We start from the raw sequence: 25,540 nt of genomic DNA, 5'->3' as shown, positions 1-25,540 counted from the left end.
CTCACTGTTCAAGAAGAGGTCTCTGACCACCCCATGTCATTTCCATCTCCATTTGAAGTAGTCGAGACACTCTAGGTCAGAGCCCAAAAAAGTCTGTGTTGATGTCAAAACATCATTCTCATTCATCATTGATGGTCATATCTCCAGCAGCGGCAGGGACTCTTTCATGGCGTCATGTCCAATAATGACGAAACCTTCAGGCTCGATGGTGACTCCATCGGCAACACCGTTAAAAGGACCAAGATTCATGTCAACCGCTTCTCCGTCGACATCGAAGAGCCAAAAACACGTTCAGTCTCCACCTGAGTTTTCTACAGTCTGGTCCCTTTAACTATCTTCTGCTTATTCTCCATTTGTGCACTCAGACCATCTCCTGATAGGCAGACACAGTTCTCATCAAGTAGAAGACAAAAAGAGGAGATTTATACTCCGTTTTACCATTGAAGAAGGGCTACATTTCCTGATCCGTCTCCTTTACCTCATTGTCTTATCCAACTGATCATACTTTTTGAGGATCCTACTCAAACTCCTTTATGACTTCTAGAGTTTTCTCCTCCAAGAAAATTGCCAAAAGTGATTTCCATGTCACTAATAAAGAGGAGCTAACCTCCCGCTCCACAGCACTATTTTCTCTATTGTGTTTCTCTCTCTGCAGGCATGACGTGCCTTGCTTACATTCCGTTCTTGGTGCCTTCTTTATAACCCTGAAGTCCCTCCCGCCCTCCGTGCCTTTTGTACCACCACTCCCCCGTGCCTTCTCTACCCTGTCCGCCCCCTCGTTGTCCGTGCCTTCTTGAACCCCCTCGCCCTCCCTCCTGTTATCCGTGACCTTATTTAACACCCCTCCCCGCCCTCACTCCCGTTGTCCGTGCCTTCTTAAACCCGTCGTTCTTAAACAAGCCCCCACACCTCTCCCTCCCCATGATGCCTACCATTTGCAATGCAGTAGGTCTCGCATTTACGCAAGTTTAAGCAATTGGCATTGTAAATGACAATGCCTTTAATTTATGTTTTTCAAACCTATTGCATTGCAAATGCTTGTTAACCTGTGCAAGCACCTGCTGGCTGATATTTTTCAGAGGTTTGGGCTATCAATCGTCTCATACACTGACGAAACATAGCTGGCCGGCTCCCTTTCTCCGGGGAAAGGCTCACAGCACCGTCAGTTGTGTCCCTGCTTGGAAATAATGAACAAGAAAAAGACAGAGCTGATAATTCTGGGGAACAAATGCAAAAATAACAATTGATGGACAGAATGCTGCTCACTCTCAAACATTCACCCCAGTACAGAGATCTGGGCCTAAATCCATTGTTTTTTTGCTCTTCATGCCATTCCACCAGCGATATGCAAATCAGTCTTGACCTTGTTCCCCATGGGAACAGTCCAGCCAGAGCTACCAGGCCAGGCCCTGGACCAGAAAAAGCATCCTGGGACCGGTTTCGGAGCATCACCCCATATCACCCAGGCTAGCTTGACTCCAGTGGCATGGAGAGCATGGGACCACATCGGGCATACCTGTCCCACTCAGGTGACAAATGCAAAAAGAACAACTGATCGACAGAATGCTGATCAATGTCAAACATTCATTCCAGTACAAAGATCTGGGCCTAATCCCCATGCCATTCCAGTTTAAACACAGCCATTGGCAAATCGGTCTTGACCCTATGAGAACAGTCCAGCCCGAACTGCCAGGCCTGGGGAACAGACCTGATCTCTCTCTAACCATCTATAGAGTGGCCAGAGTGTCTGGGCAATTCACCTACTCCTTCCTGCCCCATTAAATGCCTCAGGATGTGGCTTGACAAGGCCCTCTCAATAAATGAACAGAGAAAACAACTTGTGGCACTAAAGCCTCTTTACTTATGTCCAGACGTGATTTAGAGCAATGCCATGACTCAGCTAGCACTGGGAAGCCTTAGGGTAGCCACACCCTTTAGAAATTCACGTAGCATAGCAGAGCAAGAGCAGCTGCTAAGCTCAATATACTACTAGAGGCTCCTCAACCATCAATCTCTATGATAGTTGATGCTCTATACCCGGGAGCATCACCAAAACCTCTGTTGCCACTAGCACAAGGCATTCTAGAAATAACAAAAACATTTTTTTGAACTCCAGCTACAGCAAAAGCAGTCACCCGCCCCCCCACCTAATTAAAAGGTATGTGAACCTCAACAAGTCCTGAACTTTTTAAAGACTGACCTCAAACCACTCCGTCATTGCAACAGCAGTGTGGCAAAAATGTGCATCACCCCCAGAGACTTCTGCTCCCCTTCAAGGGAAGAGCAAACAATGTGACTCCGCTGGTAAAAAGATGCGTCTGCCCTTTTGAATAATTCCAGCCCAGTGGTGCTACTAAAAAGATACCACCAAGAACTATGGGATGGCATGCAATTTTTAATAGCAGAATTTCCTAAACATCAGCAACAAGAGTTAAGGTTGGTAGGGTTGGGGTGGCACAATTCATGCAGCAGGCCTTAGGGGCTCTCTTTAGTTCCTCAGACTTTAGGTACCAGGGTACCATTTGCTAAGGACTTAAAGAGGGTGCTAAAGGTTTTGCCAATTGGGGGAATAATTGTACAGTTTTGATAAAGAGCTCTGGCACTGGGAACCTGGTTAGCAGGAACACAGTCCATGTCCAGTCGAAATCACATCATCTACCACAAAAAAAAATGTGGGTGACAATGTCAAAAAGGGGCACTTTCCTACAAACAGGCAACATGCCAGCTCTATATAATATACAAAACCAAAGAGCAGTGGACTTAGAAATGCTGTTACAGGAAATGCAACAGGTTTGGCACTGGGTGTTGTTTTAAAAAGAACGTTTTCTACAATTCAGCATGTGCCAGGACTGCAGAATACTATGGCAGAAAACATTTTGACTGCTACGAAAGGGAGCTGAACACAAGACTAATAAGAGTTGGTATTTCCAAGGAAGGTGACGCCTCCTCTGGATCTCTTGCTACACCAGATGTACCAAATGCCAAGGTTAGACAAACGGGTGGTGGTTTCCCAGGATCCAGGGCGAAGTATTTTGGTTTTTTGGTCACAGCTATTTGGCATGCTTTTCCCCTGACACTGTTCGTTCTAAGGGTTTTGCGGAAGTTGAAAAAAGAACTGTGTTTGCAGGTGCTAATCTCCAAGCATGGGTGTGCAGATTTGGTACAGGGGGACATTGGATCTATCCATAGAACCACCAGTTACTATCAACCCAATCCTGTAACTTTTCCCAAGAATCAAGGTCAGGTGTGACATCACAACCTAGTCTCTCTGCACCTGGCAGCTGCGGACCTAAAGTACAGTTCCCTCAACATTGCAACAGACTGTAAATAAGATTCTTCAAATTACCAAACCCATATTCAACCAGGTGATTGTTAAACGGTAAAGGGAGAGCGATAGCATTTTGTTTTCCACTATGATAGTCCCATGCTTCATCATTAAAAGGGATGTATTTTTATCTTTTAGGAGACCCCACATGTAACTATCTCAAATTGCTTCCTTGAAAATGGTCAAGCCCATCCCAGTTTGTATTGACCAGGATGCGACCCAATGATGAAGCATGGCATCGTAGTCAGTGGGAGGAAAAAGGCAGCAAGCGCAGCAGTAGCCTACCCTAGACAAACTTGTGACTACAGGGTATCACCCCTTCTCTTTCCCGGGTTAACATTGAGTAGCTTAGAGAAAATAACCAAGTTAGATCTCCCTGTTTTCTGGTAATTGTGTCTTTATTATCAGAATACCAGGAATGCGCACAGTGACAGCACATATATAATAGGGTTACACATTGGCATTACCTATTTGAAAAAAGCCAGACTTGTACAGGTCCTGAAGAAAGCTGTGAACCCTTAGGGCTCTTCAACAACACCTGAACGTGTAGACCAACTCAGATGGAAAGGTGCTAATAGCCCTCGTCCATTGTTGATAAAATGGTTTAAAAAAAAAAGCTATGCTGTTGCAATACTGCGCTTTGTAAGTATTGGTTAACATAACACAATGTACTTTGTGACGCGCCGTGTAAACATTCGCCTTCCTTGCAATTTGGAAGGTAATGGGGCGTGAAAGGGCCCCCGTCACCCCTTACTATTCTCAAAGCCAATTAGTGCTTTGTGAAACAAGTTGAGCTAGGGGGTGTAGGGATCGAAAACAAACCTGATATACCAGTCTAGTCTCATGCTGCTCGTTTTCCTGCATTAAATACTGAAACCAGCAATTGGTGAATGCAATTGATTATAATATAATGTTCGAGGCATATGAGCTGCAGATTACACACTTTTGCATAGATCGCCATCTGGTGTTGGGCCCGGATGTTTGCAGTTTGTTTTTCCTCTTGGAAAGTCTTTGGAAGTCACGAGGTCGGTGACTCCTCCCTTGGTTCGTATTGCGCATGGGCTTTGGCTCCATCCTCAGTTTGTTTTTTTCCGCCATCGGGCTCGGATGTAATACTTCGCGCTCCGGTTCCGAACATTCCAGTTCGACGATCGAAGCGCAATCCTCGCTCTCCGCGGTATTGTTTAGATCCAGATCTCCTCAATCACCTTCTTCTTCGACACACCTTCGATTCCAGTCATCGACGGCGGCCTTCGGGCCTATCCAGGCTCTGGTCCCGGCTGATGGAAAGAACTCCATTCAAGAAGTGCCCTCGATGTGGGTCCAAATTCCCCCACACCGATCTTCATGAGGTGTGCAACCTCTGCCTCTCCCCTGAACACGAGGCTCGAAACTGTCCCGCCTGCAAGTCTTTTAGATCCAAAAAGACTATTTGAGATCGAAGGGCCAGACGGAAAATGGCGCACTCCTCGACTTTCGTTCCAGTTGACATCTTCGGGGACGAAGTTGAAGCTCCGGGACAACAGCACACCGAAGAGGACCTAGTCAGTGCTTCCGAAGCCGACGACTCGGATGTGGAGGACATCACCCCGGCGCAGAGGGTCGTGAGTAAAATACCCCCTCCCACACCCGCGCCGACACCCAAAAAGGCTTCGGTCACGCCTTCGCCTCCGGGCCTAGGCAAGACCAAAGACACTGCTTCGAACACCCCACCTTCGGGCCCGGTAAAGAAGCCAAGTAAGCCTTCCGGCGGCTCGAGCCAGCCTGCCAGTGGTGCCGAAAAACACCCTTCGGCACAGAAGAAAAGATCGGCCTCTACCTCGACACCGAGCCCCGTACCAAAGCCCTCGGTGTACAAACCCAGCCTCTCGGTGCCGACCAAACATCATAAGGCCCTCGGCATCGACACTCCCGCGCCGAAGCCTGTCTTGGCACCGAACAAAAAATCGGAGGATTCAAAAAAGAACGGCACAGACAAGCCTAAAAAGCCATCGGCCCCGAAAACGTCGGCGCCGACCGAACAACCAGTGTCGCAAGACCTTTTTACACCGGATCCTTTGCAAAAGACACTTACCAAGGATCCAAAAACTGGACATTTGGCACTGTCTTCTAAAAAGAGATATTTGGACAAACCAGCTCCACCTCCACCTCCAAAGAGTGCTACCTCCCCTTTCAGAGTGCCTTCCCCACCTCCTCTACCCTCTCCACCTCCGCCCCCTACACCTTCTCCACCCCTGCCTCATCGCTTTCCGACCCCGTCTCCAGACCATGAGGATCAGGGGGACCCATACTAAGACCCAGCAGATGTGCCACAAGACCCCACCCCTACAGGATCCTTAGACCCCTGGGATGATTATAATAATCCAGACATTCCAGATGTCCCACAAGATGACCTTTATCCATCCAGGCCATCTCCACCAGAAGACTCACTAGGTTTTCACCACCTACTTCAGAGGGCGGTACATTATCACGGGGTAGAGCTACACACTGACCCAGTAGAGGAAGATTTCCTCCTAGACACCTTTGATAATGCACATAGGTCTACTGCTATACTACCTATGCTCAAAGGGGTAATAAAACATGCGCCAGAGGTTTTTAAAGACCCAGTCAGGGCTAGGGTCCTAAACCCACGCATAGAGAAAAAGTATAAAGCTGCCCCCACAGATCCTGCATACATCAAAGGGCCAGCGCCACTGGATTCCCTAGTGGTATCCACTGCAAGAAAAAGATCTAATTCCCAGGCATCAGGCGAAGCACCACCGCCTGACAAAGCTCCTGGACGCGTCAGGAAAACGCACTGCGTCCCAGGCAGCCAATATATGGCGTATCGCCAACACTCAAGCGCTATTGGCCAGATACGAAAGAGCGCATTATGATGAACTAGAAACCATCATGCACCATCTCCCAGAAAAATATAAAAATAGGGCCAATGAATTAATTCAAGAGGGTAAGACCATAACTAATACCTCTATATGCTGTGCCTTGGACGCAGCAGACACAGCCTCCAGGGCCATTAACACTAGTGTCCTCCTCCGTTGACACGCTTGGCTGAGAGTTTCAGGCTTTAAACCTGAGGTACAAGCCTCCATACTAAACCATCAATTTGATCAGGAACATTTATTCGGTCCAAAGATAGATGAGGCCCTCGAGAAGATGAAGAAAGACACAGATACGGCGAAATCTATGGGAGCCCTACAGTCACACCCTCCTAGGTGCTCCTTTCGCCGCTCTTCCTTTAGGGGCACGGGCAGAGGCTACTCCTCGGATAGCGCGTCCACGTCCTACAAATCCCCTCCTCACTCCACCTTCACAAAAGGTTATCAAAGAGGCGGATATAGAGGCAATAACAATAAAGGCAGAGGCAAAACAAATACCGCCCGCTCTGTCACACCGCCTACCCAATGACTTTCCCCTGCTCCCTCCAGACCATCCCGGGGGCAGACTACAAAATTTCCTTCACGTCTGGGAGTCCATCACATCAGACAAATGGGTGACCCAAATTATTCGTTCAGGGTACTGCCTAGAACTCACATCTACCCCCCCCAACATCCCACCCAGGCAACGCCCAATGTCACAAGAACATTCCACGTTACTAAAACAGGAGGTAATCTCCCTCCTACAAAAACAAGCAATAGAACAGGTCCCCCACGATCAGCAAAATGTAGGGGTCTACTCCCTATATTTTCTGATACCAAAAAGAGACGAGACTCTACGACCTATCGTAGATCTACGGCCTCTAAACACATACATACATTCGGACCATTTTCACATGGTAACACTTCAGCAGGTACTTCCGCTCCTCTCCCAGAACGACTTTCTCACCACAGTGGACTTTAAAGACGCATACTTTCACATTCCGGTACACCATGCCCACAGAAAGTACCTCAGATTCGTAGTGGACGGGCAACACTACCAGTTCAAGGTGCTGCCATTCGGTGTCACAACAGCACCACGGGTATTCACCAAGTGCCTAGCGGTAGTGGCGGCACATCTCAGAAGACAGCACATTCACGTCTTCCCGTATCTGGACGACTGGCTGATAAAAGCTGCGTCCTACAACCAATGTGTACACCACACCGCCACTACAATCCAACTACTTCACCAACTAGGCTTCATGGTGAACCACCAAAAGTCCCAGCTAACACCATCCCACATAAAGCAATACCTCGGTGCCACCATAGACACCTCAAAAGCCATAGCCTACCCCAATCCGGCCAAGATTGCAAGCATTCAGGCTTTGCGTCAAAAATTCATACTTCAACACTCCCTCCCAGCAAGAGTGTTTATGCAACTGATAGGGATGATGGCCTCTTGCATTATCATAGTGCCTCATGCAAGACTCCAGATGCGTCCACTCCAAGAGTGCTTTGCGCGCCAATGGATACAGGCCCAGGGGCCACTGACAGATCTGGTGTTGGTAGACGGTCGCACCCATCGCTCTCTGCAGTGGTGGAACACCACAAATCTTTCCAGAGGTCGACCGTTCCTGGACCCGGTTCCACAAATAATCCTGACAACAGACGCATCGCTCTCCGGCTGGGGAGCTCATCTACTACACCTCACAGTGCAGGGCACATGGACGCTGCCACAAAAGTTACTCCACATCAATCATCTGGAGTTACTGGCAATCTTTCTAGCCCTAAAATCCTTTCACACACAGATTTTAGGCAAGGCAGTCCTTATCCGCACAGACAACATGACCGCCATGTACTACATCCAAAAACAAGGCGGCACACACTCTCCACAGCTCTCTCAACTAGCACAGAGCATATGGAGATGGGCAATTCCACACAAAATCTTTCTCCTAGCCCAGCATGTCCCAGGAGTCCAAAACACCATGGCAGATCTGCTCAGCAGACAGACGCAGCAGATCCACGAGTGGGAACTTCACCCGCAGGTTCTTCACCCGTTCTTTCAGATGTGGGGGCATCCACAGATAGACCTATTCGTCACCCACGAAAACAAAAAATGCCCAAGCTTCGCCGCCAGATACCCACACCCATTGTTCAAAGGCAATGCGATATGGATGAACTGGTCAGGCAAATTTGCATACGCCTTTCCACCTCTCCCACTAATTCCATTAGTGGTGCGAAAGCTATAACAGCACTCCCTCACACTCATTCTAGTAGCTCCAACATGGGCCAGACAACCGTGGTACACCACGCTGCTGGAACTCTCAGTAGTGCCACACCAAAAATTACACCTCTCACCATGCCTCCTAACCCAGAACCATGGAGAGATCAGACACCCAGACCCAGCTCAGCTCAACCTTGCGATCTGGCTCCTGAGATCCTAGAATTCGGATACCTTAACCTTCCCCCCCGACTGTATGAACGTTATCGGAGAGGCTAGACGCCCTACCACTAGAGCCTGCTACGCTGCCAAGTGGAAAAGATTTGTTGTTTATTGCCATAACAACACAATCAACCCTCTAGACGCATCCATACAGCACATCATATGCTACTTACTACATCTACAAAGATGTAACCTAGCATATACATCCATTCGGCTACACCTCGCAGCAATTGCCGCTTACCTACAAAACAGACAGCACCTATCACTTTTCAGAGTGCCTGCCATTAAAGCCTTCATGGAAGGCCTAAAACGAATAATTCCCCCCAGAGTGCCACCCTCACCTGTGTGGAACTTAAATATAGTGCTCACAAGGCTAATGGGACTGCCTTTCGAACCTTTGCATAAATGCGAACTGCAATTCCTCACCTGGAAAACAGCTTTCCTTGTAGCTATCACCTCCCTTAGAAGGGTCAGTGAAATACAAGCACTTACTATACAAGAACCTTTTCTCCAAATGCACCCGAACAAGGTTGTCCTCCGTACCAACCCAAAATTCCTACCCAAAGTCATCTCACCCTTTTACCGGTAGAATCGGTAGAATTACCTTTTTTTTTCACGCAACCTCAAACTGTTGCAGAAAGGGCTCTACACACACTGGATGTTAAAAGGGCCTTGCTTTACTATATCCAGAGAACACAACCTTTCAGAAAGACAAAGCAACTGTTTGTCTCTTTCTCTCCATCTCATAAAGGCAACCCCATCTCTAAATCAGGGATAGCTAGGTGGATTGTAAAATGCATACAGATTTGTTACCACAAAGTAAAATGCACGCTATCTGTTCCCCCTAAAGCCCACTCTACAAGAAAGATAGGGGCTTCTATGGCTTTTCTAGGGAACATCCCATTAGATGATATCTGCAAGGCAGCTACATGGTCAACACCGCACACTTTCACTAAACATTACTGTGTAGATGTGCAAACCAAGCAACAAGCTAGTGTGGGCCAGGCTGTACTAAAAACACTATTTCAAACCACTGCAGCAGATACCGGTGGTCGCCGCTAAGGTTGGGAACTGCTATATAATCTATGCTAAGTGTACAATCTGCAGCTCATATGCCTCGAATGGAATATGCTACTTACCAGTATGCATCTGTTCTTGGCATCTAGAGCTGCAGATCTACACACGCCCCACCCGCCTCCCCGGCTACCGGTATCTGTTCCAGATACAACACACATGGGTTTCTTCACTGTTATTACTACGCTCCATCTTTCCCTGTTGGCGAAAAACAATCTGAGGATGGAGCCGAAGCCCATGCGCAATACGAACCAAGGGAGGAGTCACCGACCTCGTGACTTCCAAAGACTTTCCAAGAGGAAAAACAAACTGCAAACATCCGGGCCCAACACCAGATGGGGATCTATGCAAAAGTGTGTAGATCTGCAGCTCTACATGCCAAGAACAGATGCATACTGGTAAGTAGCATATTCCTTTAAAACGTCTACATTGTGGTTCTCTGAAGCAACAGCCTCTTAATTTGTTGTATTTTCATTTGGAAAACAGTTTTTGATGTTTCAGGCACCGTTTCTGTGATAAGAATAATACCTTTCAAAAAAGAGATATTTCATATCTTTCCAAAGTTTGCCGTTTTCTCAATATTTAATCTTTGGCATGGAAATCAGGAAATATTACATGCATTATTATATTTTGACTCCAGGAAAGCTTCAATGTATTGGATTCTGGCATTTACAGAGTGATTAGCCGAAGATGCAGTCAATCAGATGAGGACTCTGGCTCCTTGCACAGCCAAAATATGTCGGATGATGAGCGGCTTAAAGACGTTTCCTCACATCATGAAGAGGAACAGGCAGAAATGGGTAAGGACGAACATCAAAGGAAGGGTCTGACAGAGGAACACATTTATTTGGAGGTTTAAAATAGCGATTCAGGTTTTTTCAGCCGCTTAAGAGCATTTGCATATCTAAATGGGAAGATAGTAGAAAGTGGGTGCTAGAAGGATTGGGTAGTAGAATCATGGGCACCCAAGCAAGAATCTGCTGTGGGTTTGTACATGCAATGCTGAGGAGGTAAGCTCTAAAGCCTCCATTAATGTAGAACTAGATTGAATCCATGCACTGTGTTTACAAATGTTATTGACTTTTTCGGATGTGGTAACTACTTCAAAGCTGTCGAAATGATTATAATACAAAAATAGTACTAAGAAAAATAAGTTAACATTTTTGGAGATCATAACAAAGAAAAAGCATTTGCAAAGTGTTCCTAAACTTGTATTTAAAATATGCATTATGAACCACAGCTGTCATGAAATAACCATTAATTTACAAAAGATGTTTTAATGGCAGATCGTATCAGGATGAAAGAGAAAAATGGACAGAAAAGAGGGAAGCAGGATAAATATGAATGATTTATTAAAGTTTATAGTTGGGAACAAATAGAAAGAAGGATAAATAAAATGTGTAGAAGGAAAAGAAGAAACAGTATAAATGCTTGGCTTAAGTATTCAAGGAGGTTCAAAACGTCATCTGGACTACTAGAAGACAGAGTACAGGTAGATTTTCTTTATAAAAATGGTTAATTAACCAAAGCTATCCATCCTAACGTAGGAAACTCTTCACTAAGGTAAATTTGGCCATCAACCTAAGTTTTGCATTGTAGGATATTTGTTGATAATTTTTTACATTAGAAATTACCCCACCCAGTTCAGGATCATGGAAAATGTCTACAATGCATTAAGGTATATATTTATTTAAATTATTAATAAGTGCAACCTTGAGCCAATACACTGATAATTAAAAAGCACAAAACCCTCTATCAGTGGCATAGATATTTCCAAATTTCAAATGTTTTTCCACTCCATCTATTTACAGTGTGAATGAATGCATATCACGAATGTCCACATTAATCCGTTTTCATAAAAATGTATTCCAATTTCATCCAATATTTTGCATTTTCATAATTTATCCATTCATCACATGGGAGTCATCTTTACATATAACACTGTATCCTGAAAGCAGCAGACATGCCATTAAGCCTTAATCTGTAGCCTGGAGTGTTTGCAAGTCATCCTCATTGATTCATTCTGATAACCCAATGCATTTCGGGCCCTTATTTTGGCCCTTCATCAGGGGTATTCTATAATTAAACATTATCGTGAGACTGTGTGTTTAAACCCAATAAACATGTCAAACACTGCTTTAAAACTTCACGATTTTTTCCCCAGTAACTTATCTCATAATTAACATCCTACCGCTAACTGTAGCAAAAAACGCTATTTACAAATATACGATACAATAAACGTGTGGAAAAAATGTTTATACTGGCTGTTTATAATCTTATTATACTGTCTTTTGTAAAATAATTACCTTCGAACTCTGTATCCTCTCGGCAATTTCACGTTCATCTACTCGTTCTGATGTTTACCTTACTCTGCTTTATACACACCTGTGCTGTTTGCTCCACCTACCGCTCTCCCTTCGCTAACTGACTCTCTTTGACCTTTAACCCTTTGCGCACGGCTTAACTCATTTATTGTGCACTTTAACAAGTCTCAAGGCAGTTATAAACAGTTAAGAGCATAGCGTGTTTATTCGTGAATTAACTACTACACACTGTGATCGTACTTAAGACTGCCTTAAGACATGTTAAAGAGCACAATAAATAAGTTAAGCAGTGCGCAAAGGGTTAAAGGTCAAAGAGAGTCAGTTAGTGAAGGGAGAGCGGTAGGTGGAGCAAAGAGCACAGGTGTGTATAAAGCGGAGTAAGGCAAACATCAGAACGAGTAGATGAACGTGAAATTGCCGAGAGGATACAGAGTTCGAAGGTAATTATTTTACAAAAGACAGTATAATAAGATTATAACCAGCCAGCATAAACATTTGTTCGAGGCATATGAGCTGCAGATCACACACTAAGGATAAGATCGCCATCTGGTGTTGGGCTCGGATGATTGCAGGTTGTTGTTGTCTTCGGAAGAAGTCTTTGGTCACAAGATTGGTGACTCCTCCCCTGGACAACAGTGCGCATGGGCATCCACTCCATCCTCCGATTGTTTTTTTCCGCCATTGGGTTCAGATGAACTTTTTTCCGCTCCAGCAGAAAACTTATAGCAATCACTATAACTCTCATAACTTCAAAACTCGACGTCGAAAACCATATCGGACCGACTCCGGACGCGGCTGATGGAAAGGACACCTTTTAAAAAATGCCCCAATGTGGAGCAAAGTTCCCTCATAGCGATCACCACGAGGTCTGTAATTTGTGCCTTTCACCAGACCACAACGAATCCAGCTGTCCAGCCTGCGCCGCATTCCGTTAGAAGAAAACCATCCGGGACCGAAGAGCTCGACGCCATATCATGGCCAAGCCGGTTCCGGAACCAGAAGACATCTTTGCACAGGACGTCCCTGACGATGACTCCGAAGATCTCCAAATCGTGTCCGAGACCGACGATTCAGATCCGGGGCAGCCTGTGAGTACCAGCCCCCCTACCCCAACACCACCCAAAAAGACATTGGTCAAGACTCTGCCAACTGGGCCCAGTCGTGATCCAAAAACATCTTCTGAAGCCCCGCCCTCGGGCCCGGCTCAGAAGAAAAGTAAGCCTGCAGGTGGCTCGGGCTCGAGCAAACCTCATGTCATTGTGCCTATAATACCTTCGGCACTAAAGCAGGCTTCGGGACCGAAATCTCCATCGGGCCTGAAACGTCACTCAGTCCCGACATCTCCACCGGCACCGAAACGTTCTTCGGCGCTGAGGTCTCCACCGACACCAAAAGGCTCGTCGGCACCGAAAGGCTCGTCGGCACCGAAAAGCTCATCGGCACCGAAAGGTTCTTTGGCACCGAAAAATCCACCGGAACCGAAAAGTTCTTCGGCACCCAAAACATCTTCGGTGCCAAAACACGTCCATAAAGACCCAAAAAAGTCGGCACCACAGCCGTCTTCGGACACTGAGGAACTCTTTCGACCCGATCCTAAGCAAAAACGGATTTACATAAATCCGAAAACTGGACATGTCACAGCGGTGCCCTACAAGAAAAGGAAGCTGGACTCACCACCTCCTCCAGCACCTCCAAAGAAGGACTGTGCCACTTCACCCATACATCCTTCCTCTCCTACATTACCTCCTATTCCATCCCCCCAACCCCCACCGCCTGCACCTCTACCATCTCCTTCTCATACACCACCTCCACAGGATGATGATGATTTTGGGGGAGGGGGAGACCCAGATTTCTTTACTTATCCCACTGATCCTACTGATCCCTTTACACTCCCGGACACAGCACCAGTAGATGACTGGACTTACCCTATGCCTGATGTGCCTGACCCTGCTCCATACCCCTCAAAACCCTCCCCTCCTGATAACCATTTAGGGTTTGGTCAGCTTATTAACAGAGCAGCATCGTTTCATGGTGTCACCATGCACACCGACACTCCTGAGGAGGACTTTCTACTCGACACTTTTGAGCAGTCTCAGAAAACAGTCCACATTCTACCCATGATTAAGGGAGTGATAAAGCATGCCACTGAGGTTTTTAAAGACCCTGTCAGGGCCAGGGTTCTCAACCCAGAATAGAAAAAAAATACAGACCAGCTCCACAAGATCCTGCGTACATCAAGGCGCAACTCCCCCTAGACTCACTAGTCGTCTCCAATGCCAGAAAACGGGCCAACTCCCAAACAACCGGAGACACGCCGCCCCCAGACAAGGAGTCAAAACTCCTGGAGGCTTCCGGTAAAAGGGTTGCCGCTCAAGCGGCTAACCACTGGCGTATTGCAAATACACAAGCCCTATTGGCTCGTTATGATAGAGCCCATTATGATCAACTGGTGGATCTCTTGCAACACCTGCCTGAACCTTTCAAATCACAGGCCACTGACCTCATACAAGAGGGCAAACTAATATCCAATGCCTTCATTAAATGTGCATTAGACGCAGCGGACACCGCCTCTAGGGCAGTCAACACAAGCGTATTGCTTAGACGCCACGCATGGCTGCGCATCTCCGGCTTCAAGCCGGAAGTACAAACCTCCATTCTTGCTCAACCGTTTAATCAGGAGCAACTATTCGGCCCTGCAGTAGACACTGCCCTAGAAAAAATGAAGAAAGATAATGAAACTGCAAAATCTATGGGAGCATTGCAGTCTACTCAACCCAGAGGCTCCTTTCGTCGCTCCTTTTATAGAGGAGCTTCCAAAAATGTGGGAACAGATAACTCTTCCACCTTCACAGCATCAGGTGAAAAATCCCCTAACAAAGGATATTTTAGAGGAGGGTATCGGGGAAACAATAATAAAGGCCGGGGACGGGGCAACAACAACACCCGCTCCTCTACAGCCACCAAACAGTGACTTGCCACCACTCCCCCCAGACCATTCCACTCCGGTCGGGGGCAGGCTTCAACAGTTCCTACCTGTCTGGAATACCATCACTACAGACAGGTGGGTAAGACAAATTATCCAATGTGGCTACTGCCTCGAACTCATAAAGCCGCCCCCAAACATACCACCCAGACACCGTCCCATGACGTCTCACCACCTCACGCTCCTCAAACAGGAAATACAGTCTTTGCTTCAGAAAAACGCAATAGAACCTGTTCCACTACAACACCAGGGCACAGGAGTATATTCTCTATACTTCCTTATTCCCAAAAAGGACAAAACCTTAAGACCCATACTGGACCTCAGACTACTGAACCAGTACATACAATCGGATCATTTCCACATGATCACTCTCCAACAGGTCCTTCCATTACTTCAACAAGGAGACTTCCTTGCCACATTAGACCTCAATGACGCATATTTTCACATCCCTATGCATCCCGCTCACAGGAAGTATCTACGATTCGTGGTAGACGGTCAGCACTATCAGTTTACAGTTCTCCCATTCGGAGTAACAACTGCACCAAGGGTGTTCACCAAGTGCTTGGCAGTTGTGGCAGCATATCTCAGGAGACAACAAATCCATGTCTTCCCCTATCTGGACGACTGGCTCATAAAAGCCAATACTCTAGACAAATGCGTTCACCACACCCACCGCACTATTCAAACCCTGCACAACTTGGGATTTACCATCAACTATCCCAAATCTCAACTACAACCCTCCCAAGTACAACAATACCTGGGAGCCACCATAGAGACAGCCAAAGCCGTAGCTTATCCCAGCATAGCCAGGATAGCCAACATACAAATTCTGATCAAAACATTTCAAACACAACACTCTCTCCCCGCAAGAGTGTTCATGCAACTCTTAGGCATGATGGCGTCATGCATCTCCATAGTACCCTACACACGCCTTCAAATGCGTCCCTTACAGGAATGTCTAGCACAACAGTGGAATCAGGCCCACGGACAACTTACCGATCTGGTGTTGGTGGACAGCCGCTCACTTTGCTCACTGAAGTGGTGGAACACCATCAACCTGTCCAAAGGGCGGCCGTTCTTGGAGCCCCTTCCACAAGTTGTGCTGACCACCGACGCATCTCTCACAGGGTGGGGAGCCCACCTCCTTCAACACACCACTCAGGGACGGTGGACCACTCAACAAAAACAGTTCCACATCAATCACCTAGAACTTCTAGCGGTGTTCCTAGCACTGAAATCCTTCCAAGTGCATCTCCAAAACAAAACTGTCCTCATCCGCACGGACAACATGACCACAATGTATTACATACAGAAACAAGGAGGGACACATTCTCTAAAACTGTCCCAACTGGCGCAACAAATTTGGAGATGGGCAATTCGCCGGAACATCTACCTGCTAGCAGAACACCTCCCAGGGGTTCAGAACCAGGTGGCCGACCTCTTAAGTCGCCACACACAGCAGATACACGAATGGGAACTACACCCCAAAGTCTTACTCCCATTCTTCCAAAAGTGGGGGCAACCAGACATAGACCTGTTCGCCACACCAGAAAACGCAAAATGCCCAACCTTCGCCGCCAGGTTCCCACACCCACGATCAAAGGGCAATGCAATATGGATGAACTGGTCAGGCAGATTTGCGTACGCTTTTCCGCCTCTCCCTCTCATTCCATTTGTGGTACGCAAACTGAAACAACAGTCACTGACACTCATCCTAGTGGCTCCCACTTGGGCACGTCAACCCTGGTTCACCACACTTTTGGAACTATCGCTAGTTCCACATCAAAAACTGCATCTCTCCCCGGATCTCTTAACCCAGAACCATGGAGAAATCAGACACCCAGATCCTCAAACACTGAACTTGGCTATCTGGCTCCTGAAGTCCTGGAGGAGGTTCCAAGATAACTCTTGGAACCTCCTGAGGCACAGCCGGGAGTAGGCTGAATTTAGCGCTATCACTGTTTTTAGCAGAAAAATATTGCTTTTTAAAATCAATCACCTACCCTTCCTGACACACGATTACAGTGTGCAGGCACCCCTCACAAAGCGGAACGAGCGCTGGAAAGGGCGAATTCGCCGACCTGCTTCTCCCGCCATTACCCTCGCCGAGACAGGGACACGCCCACTTCGAGGCCACGCCCCCTGCTAGCATTACTAAAACGCGCTGACTCACTAGCGCAGCAGATAACACTTGGAACCTCCTGAGGCACAGCCGGGAGTAGGCAGAATTTAGCGCTATCACTGTTTTTAGCAGAAAAATATTGCTTTTCAAAATCAATCACCTACCCTTCCTGACACACGATTACAGTGTGCAGGCACCCCTCACAAAGCGGAACGAGCGCTGGAAAGGGCGAAATCGCCGACCTGCTTCTCCCGCCATTACCCTCGCCGAGACAGGGACACGCCCACTTCGAGGCCACGCCCCCTGCTAGCATTACTAAGGCGCGCTGACTCACTAGCGCAGCAGATAACTCTTGGAACCTCCTGAGGCACAGCCGGGAGTAGGCAGAATTTAGCGCTATCACTGTTTTTAGCAGAAAAATATTGCTTTTCAAAATCAATCACCTACCCTTCCTGACACACGATTACAGTGTGCAGGCACCCCTCACAAAGCGGAACGAGCGCTGGAAAGGGCGAAATCGCCGACCTGCTTCTCCCGCCATTACCCTCGCCGAGACAGGGACACTCCCACTTCGAGGCCACGCCCCCTGCTAGCATTACTAAGGCGCGCTGACTCACTAGCGCAGCAGATTACTCTTGGAACCTCCTGAGGCACAGCCGGGAGTAGGCAGAATTTAGCGCTATCACTGTTTTTAGCAGAAAAATATTGCTTTTTAAAATCAATCACCTACCCTTCCTGACACACGATTACAGTGTGCAGGCACCCCTCACAAAGCGGAACGAGCGCTGGAAAGGGCGAAATCGCCGACCTGCTTCTCCCGCCATTACCCTCGCCGAGACAGGGACACGCCCACTTCGAGGCCACGCCCCCTGCACTTGCCCCCTCACTATATACATGTGTATCTACCGGAAGCGCAGCGGACGAGCGCAGCGGGCGCGACGATTGCGCGCCCAAGGCGCACTTAAGGTAAGCTCGTCTGCGCTCGTCCACGATCTTGACGCGACCGGGGCCGGTCCCCCTGCCCGACTCACCAGCAATACCACCTTAACATACTCTCGGACTGCGATGATGTCCCTGAGACCCTCCCCATGTTCGACCTGCCTCTGGTCTATCCCTGACGCTCGGAGCCACGTTTACGTATGTAAAGTCTGCCATTTCTCCCTTCCATCCCTCGACTTAACTTATAGTCCGGCCCACGCTCTGAGTCCTGCCTCCATTAGGGGAGCCCGCCCTTCTCCGACCCTCAGAGCTGCGCTGATTAATTGCAGGTCTTTGAGCAAACATGCCATTGACATCTGGCAGTCCCTTCGGGACAACAACTGGGATCTGCTTTTTTTAACAGAAACTTGGCTGAATGAGACCACGAACCCTATCATCACCCTTGCCCTACCAGAGGGCTGTAGTATCGTTTGTGCCAATAGACCCAACGGTAAACAGGGGGGTGGCGTTGCCTTAATCCACAAATCCAAATGGACGACTACCTTCCCTCTATATGACCCAATTGACTGCATAGAGAGTCTCCCTTTCAGTGTTCAAATCTCCCCGTCTACCTCCTGCTCGGGAATTCTTATCTACCGTCCCCCCCCATTCCAACATTTCCTACCTGCCGGCTCTGGCGGATTATATTATCCAGCTTAGCACACGCTACGCCAACTTCACTGCTTTAGGGGACTTTAATCTCCACGCAAATGAGGAATCTTGCACGCACAGCAAACATTTTATCTCTACGCTGGCAGCCTGCAATCTAGTTAAAAAAATTGCTTTTCCCACGCACAAAGTGGGACATACACTAGATTTGATCTGTTCCAACCTACCAAGCATTCTGGCAGCCTCTCCCATCCCGGTTATCTGGTCGGACCACTTCCTCATCCCTTTTGAGATTGGTATTTTTTGCCCCATCAGACGCACTATCACTCCTAAAGCATCCGGCAGAAACTGAAGCCGCATTACCCCAGAAACACTCCAGGAATACTTACAAAACTCCCAACCCATCCCGTCGTCTGACCCAGATAGTGGTATTGACCATTTGGACACCTGGATCGGTCAAGCCCTAGAGGCTTTGGCCCCTCTTAAACCTATCAAAACCTATAGGGCTGCACCATCAGCACCATGGTACTCCGACGAGCTTCGTCAAAAAAAGGCCTCGTGCAAATCTCTCGAACGATCCTGGAGGCAGAACTATTCCCTGGATAGCAAAACCACCTATAAGACAGCCCTCAAAGAATATTGTAGAATGATTGAGGAGCACAAAAGGGACTTTCTGGCCTCCAGAATTAAACATGCTAGTAACGGCGCTAGGGAGATTTTTAACATAGTCAGATCCTTCACGGACCCCAACGCGCTGACTCGAATTCAACCTGCCTCCCAGTCTCTGTGCGATAAACTTTCCCAATTCTTTGAGGAAAAAATCGAGACTATCTACACCTCCTTCCCTATTTCCAACAGTGAAGGATTGGAAGAGGAATCTACTACTTACACGCTACAGTCGCCCACTCTGTTAGAATTTGCAGATATTTCTGAGGCCGACACTATGGTAGAATTACTCAAATGCAAATCTGGCTCTCCAAATAACCCTCTGCCAGCCAAAAAATATAAAAAACTGGCACCCCTGCTCAATCCCTACCTGAATCATATCTGGAATGAATCCTTGAGAATGGGCAGCTTCCCCGCCAAATGGAAGCATGCTTCCCTGGTCCCCATTCTGAAGAAACCCAATTTAGACCCTGACAACCCCAGTAATTACAGGCCTATTTCTCTTCTGCCTGCCCCAGTTAAGATCCTGGAAAAACTGGCACACTCCCAGCTGGCGAATTACATCGAATCCAATGGGCTCCTACATGATTCTCAGCACGGCTTTCGGTCAGGCCATAGCACGGAATCGGCCCTTGTTGAAATGGCTGACTCGGTGAGATGTACGCTGGACCGGGGGTCGAGGGCGGTGTTAGTGCTGCTGGATCTCTCAGCAGCATTTGACACCGTCTCTCATAAGATCCTGCTGAGAAGGCTGGGGGACCTGGGTATAGGCGGAACTGTGTTGAGGTGGCTCTCTTCTTATCTATGCGACCGCACACAGCAGGTATATACCTCTCCTTATACCTCCTCCGCTAGACCACTCAAATGGGGAGTTCCACAGGGCTCATCCCTGAGGCCGCTTTTGTTTAATGTTTATTTTACCCCCCTGGCTAAACTGATTGCGCAAACTGGGATCAAATCCACCTCCTATGCTGACGACATTCAGTTACTTTTTACCTTTGACACACCCTCCGCCTCTGCCTTCGACCCGCTGAAATCTTGTCTCAGAGACATCTCTAGTTGGATGGACTCTAACTCCCTCCGACTCAATGCAGGAAAGACGGAGATTCTGTTTTTTAATTCACCATCCCCTTTAGATTCTAACCTGTGGTGGCCAGAGGATCTGAGCCAAGCCCCCACGCCTAAAGACTCGGTGAGAAATCTGGGAGTGCGCTGGGATAATCATCTAAGTTTTAATGCCCAGGTTCAAACAGTAGCAGCATCCTGTTTTGCTAAGATCAAGACTATCAACCGGCTTATCAACTATCTGCCGGCGGACTGCCGTAAGACTGTGGTACAAGCATTGATAATATCGCAACTCGACTATGCCAACGCACTATACCTTGGTATCACAGCAGGCCTATGTCATAAACTACAGACTGTCCAAAATGCTGCCGCTCGGCTGGTGGAGAGAATTCCTGCTAGACATCACATCTCCCCTCACCTCCGTAAACTGCATTGGTTACCCATTGCCAAGAGACGTGTATTTAAGGCCATGACCCTGGCTTTTCGCGCTTCTAAGGGCAATGTCTCGACCCACCTGAAAAGTACACTGAGGCCGTATGTCAACACTAGGACATTACGTTCTAACTCTCTACTTCTCCTGCAAACCCCAAGATTCAAACGAACTCGTGCTGGAGGGAAAACATTCGAGGTTTGCGCCACTCAGTGTTGGAACAAGCTTCCGGTTGCCTTACGTGCCTGTCAAACAGAATCAGCATTCCGAAAGTCTCTGAAGACTCATCTCTTTTCCACATAATGCTTCTTCTGTTCTGATCCTCCCTGTTCCCAGATTTATCAGCGCCGGGACGCCCCGTTGGGGCAGCTGTGCGCTTTATAAAACACACAAAATAAATAAATAAGTCTTAGAGTTTGGTTACCTCAACCTTCCTCCAGACTGTATGAATATCATTAAAGAAGCCAGGAGACCTACTACTAGGGCATGCTATGCTGCAAAATGGAAACAATTTGCCATTTACTGCGCTAACAATAACATACAATCACTGGATGCTTCCATCCAGAACATCATTTGCTATTTATTGCACTTGCAAAGATGCAATTTAGCGTATTCCTCTATACGTCTACATCTAGCGGCATTAGCAGCCTATTTGCAAAATAGACAACACCTGTCACTCTTTAAGGTACCAGCTATTAAAGCATTTATGGAGGGTCTTAAAAGAATCATTCCTCCAAGGTTACCGCCTTCCCCGGTGTGGAACCTTAATATTGTTCTAACAAGGCTCATGGGTCCACTATTTGAACCAATGCACAAATGCGAACTGCAGTTCCTAACATGGAAAGTGGCTTTCCTCATCGCAATCACATCCCTGCGAAGAGTAAGTGAAATACAAGCCTTAACTCTCAAAGAACCCTTCCTACAACTACATCGGAACAAAGTGGTTCTTAGGACGAATCCAAAATTCCTCCCTAAAGTCATTTCCCCTTTCCATCTAAACCAGTCTTTGGAACTGCCAGTCTTCTTCCCTAATCCAGACTCAGTAGCCGAGAGGGCACGTCATACCTTAGATGTTAAAAGAGCCTTGCTCTATTACATTGACGGAACCAAACCTTTTCGGAAAACCAAGCAACTGTTTGTTGATTTTGCTCCACCTCACAAAGGCAACCCCATTTCCAAATCGGGTATCGCCAGATGGATAGTCAAATGTATCCAAATATGTTACCAAAAAGCTAAACGTACTCTTACCGTTTCCCCCTAGGGCGCACTCCACGCGTAAAATAGGGGCCTCTATGGCATTCTTAGGGAACATCCCCTTAGAAGACATTTGCAAAGCAGCCACATGGTCTACTACACACACCTTCACTAAGCATTACTGTGTTGATGTGCAATCCAAACAACTAGCTTCAGTAGGCCAAGCTGTCCTAAAAACTCTATGCCAAACTGCTGCAACTGATACAGGTGACCACCGCTAGGGGAGACACTGCTATATAGTCTATCCTTAGTGTGTGATCTGCAGCTCATATGCCTCGAACGGAATATGCTACTTACCAGTATGCATCTGTTCTTGGCATGTAGAGCTGCAGAGCCACACACGCCCACCCGCCTCCCCGGGACCTGTATCTGTGCCAGCATGGTCTTAATTAGACACTACACATGGACATCCTTTCTCTTTACTTCTTACACACTCCATCATTTCCCATCATGGCGAAAAACAATCTGAGGATGGAGTGGATGCCCATGCGCACTGTTGTCCAGGGGAGGAGTCACCAATCTTGTGACCAAAGACTTCTTCCGAAGACAATAACAACCTGCAATCATCCGAGCCCAACACCAGATGGCGATCTTATCCTTAGTGTGTGGCTCTGCAGCTCTACATGCCAAGAACAGATGCATACTGGTAAGTAGCATATTCCTTTCCTCACGTTTATTGGTATCGATATATGAGGTTTCAAATGAAGAGATTTAGTATGAGAGAAAGGAGGGAGGCCAAAAGAGGGGGATGTGAACATCATCTTTGTAAATAGCGTTTTTTGCTACAGTTAGCGGGAGGATGTTAATTATGAGATAAGTTACTTGGAAAAGAGTTGTGAAGTTTTAAAGCAGTGTTTGACATGTTTATTGGGTTTAAACACACAGTCTCACAATAATGTTTTTTAATTATAGAATACCCCTGACGAAGGGCCAAAATAAGGGCCCAAAATGCATTGGGTTATCAGGATGAATCAATGAGGATGACTTACAAACACTCCAGGCTTCAGATTAAGGCTTAACGGCATGTCTGCTGCTTTCAGGATACAGTGTTGTATGTAAAGATGACTCCCATGTGACAAATGGATAAATTATGAAAACGCAAAATATTGGATGAAATTGGAATACATTTTGATGAAATCGGATTAATGTGGGCATTAGTGATATGCATTCATTCACGTTGTGCGTCCGGCATTGGGCTAAGAGGTCGCCCTATTTGTTTGAGATACTTTCTTAGCACGTGGCTTTTGGGCATACCACAAATCTGGGCTTGCACGCGTACAGACTTATAACAGAACTACAAGCAAAAGAAGAAAGAAAAGAAATTGGTGTGCACTTTGTCACCATTCTTTGATTAATCATTCTGTCTGCCAAGCTCCCATACTGTGGAAGAATGCCCATTCTGCCAGAAGATGTTGAAGAGGCTTAGGAGGTGCAGGAGTACAATGATGTGGCCAATGAAGGGGGTTCCTTCTTCTACACCTAAATTCGTGGTCCCTCCAAAAATCTCAAATTTGGAGATCCAAGCAAAGAAGTGGGCATTAGAGGCACCTCCACTCTAGACAAGGTATGTCACGGATACAGATGTCAGTGTGACGTTGTACCATACCGCACACCTTCGAATAACGGGTCGATGCTATAGAGTGGCGCATTATCACCTTCGAGGACACAATTGATGTCAAGACTTAGATCTTCGGAACACTCAACATCGAGGCACTCGCCATTAATAAGGCACTCCTCACTATCAAGGCATTCAGCATCAACCCACAAATCCACCACACAAAAGAGCTTCCAAGATAATTTACTCTTTCTCTGAATCCCCTGAGAGGAACCTGATTCCAGTGATCATTATTCTTCTGGAAGATCCTGTCCAAATGCTGTTGAAGCCTTTATCTCTACCAGCAACACGGTCAAACATCATCCTGCAAAAAACTCATTCTGTATTGAAAAGGTCTAAGGTTCCTAATCTGTTAGCTTCCGCTACAAAGGTTCTTGTTGTTCCAATCATCCCTTTCGCATTCATTTCAGACAACGATTCTGCATCTTACTCTTCGACATCTTAAGGCTCTTCATAAAGAATCTCAACATTGAGTGGCATTTCCACTTTTCAGGAGCTCTTGTTAAGAGGAGCCACATAGCTGGATATTCCTGTGGTGACTCCTCAGATATCGCTTTTGCTGATTGTTGAGACACTGCTGTATCAGGGTTCAATCAATGCCTTTACTCTCTTTGGTTTCTACTTTTACAGAGATTAAAATATCTGTCTCCCACATTCTCTGCAAGACTTTTATAGACATAGGAGTCTGCTGGTCAGGATCATAGTGTTTTTAGGCTCAACCCTAATCCGGACTTTGTTATTGTCTCTACAGTGAGGTGGTGTCCCATTTCAACTATGTATCAAAGAGTAAAACAATAAGCATTAGTAAAAATTAATGTGCAATGCAGCTGGTATAGGTTTAAAATCAGTAAGGGCAGCTGCCTTGCTAGGATGCTACAACTGAGATATATGTGAGTTCGCAAAGATGTATCTCGATGAACTTGTAAATGTCAAAAGGAAGGTTTTCCTGGAAACCCTCCATAAGGGTTGTGTGGTGTCAAACCAGGTGAACTAGTGCATCTGCCTTCATCTGATATTGCTTCAACAGAAGATAGCCACGTAGCTATACTCCGTAGGCTACTTTTACTCCAATAATGAAGGATTCACAGCAAATAAAAACTTAAACCTTCCATTTTCTGAATCTGTCCTCTTCGGTCAGCACAGAGATGAAGAGATGCAAAGGATGTAGTTGGGGGCAGAGACGATAAGGGCTGTTGGTTTGGAAGAAAAGAGAACATTTTTCTGTGCCCAATATAGACACAGTAGGTATCACCCATATTTTTATGTTTTTAGTGACCTATCCAAGTTGGATCAGCAACTACAAAAAAAATAAAGAGAAGTACACAAGAGAGACAGCTGGAAAAACATGCACTCTCATAGTGTGCTTCAGCATAAAGAAAAGAGTGCAGTGAAAGGATACATGTAATGCGTCCATGCTCCAGGGTAGGGGCACACACAAGACGAGGAAAGAAAGTCCACACAAGCTAACGATTTAAAAGCAACGAATAAGAAGCTAAAGAATAAGTAGCAAGCAAATGAGAGTGACAATAAATCCAACCAGTGGTAAGCAAGGGGTGGGTTCTAAGACCACTATAAGCTAACAATACGTTTAGCAACAGACGGAGCATGCGCTGTCTAGTTGGCGAGACCTAAAAAGTAAAAAGCATCTACTTCATGTATTTGTTTGAATGAAAGGTCTCAAATCAGTTTACGGATAAGTTTTTTGGAATTCAGAAATGTAAACAAGAACAGAAAGAAAGAGAAAATGTAGCTGCTGCCGCTACATCAGCTTGTTCCCCAACTAAAGCTAGGAGACAGGAT

At 46.7% G+C, this 25,540-nt stretch overlaps 1 protein-coding gene across 1 annotated transcript in view; it reads left to right on the top strand.

Moving 5' to 3' along the window:
* Nucleotides 1-25,540, top strand: part of HPS5 (HPS5 biogenesis of lysosomal organelles complex 2 subunit 2) — a 484,255-nt gene that overhangs the window by 289,757 nt on the left and 168,958 nt on the right. The window contains exon 12 of the mRNA XM_085648054.1: nt 10,335-10,494. Within this exon, the coding sequence (XP_085504180.1) occupies nt 10,335-10,494 (160 nt within the window). The remainder of the gene's footprint in view (nt 1-10,334; nt 10,495-25,540) is intronic.

Source organism: Triturus cristatus, chromosome 3_2, assembly GCF_964204655.1.
Source record: "Triturus cristatus chromosome 3_2, aTriCri1.1, whole genome shotgun sequence".
NCBI classification, from domain to species: Eukaryota; Metazoa; Chordata; class Amphibia; order Caudata; family Salamandridae; genus Triturus; species Triturus cristatus.
The sequence above is the reverse complement of the archived record's forward strand: the minus strand, read 5'-3'. Positions and strand labels throughout refer to the sequence as shown.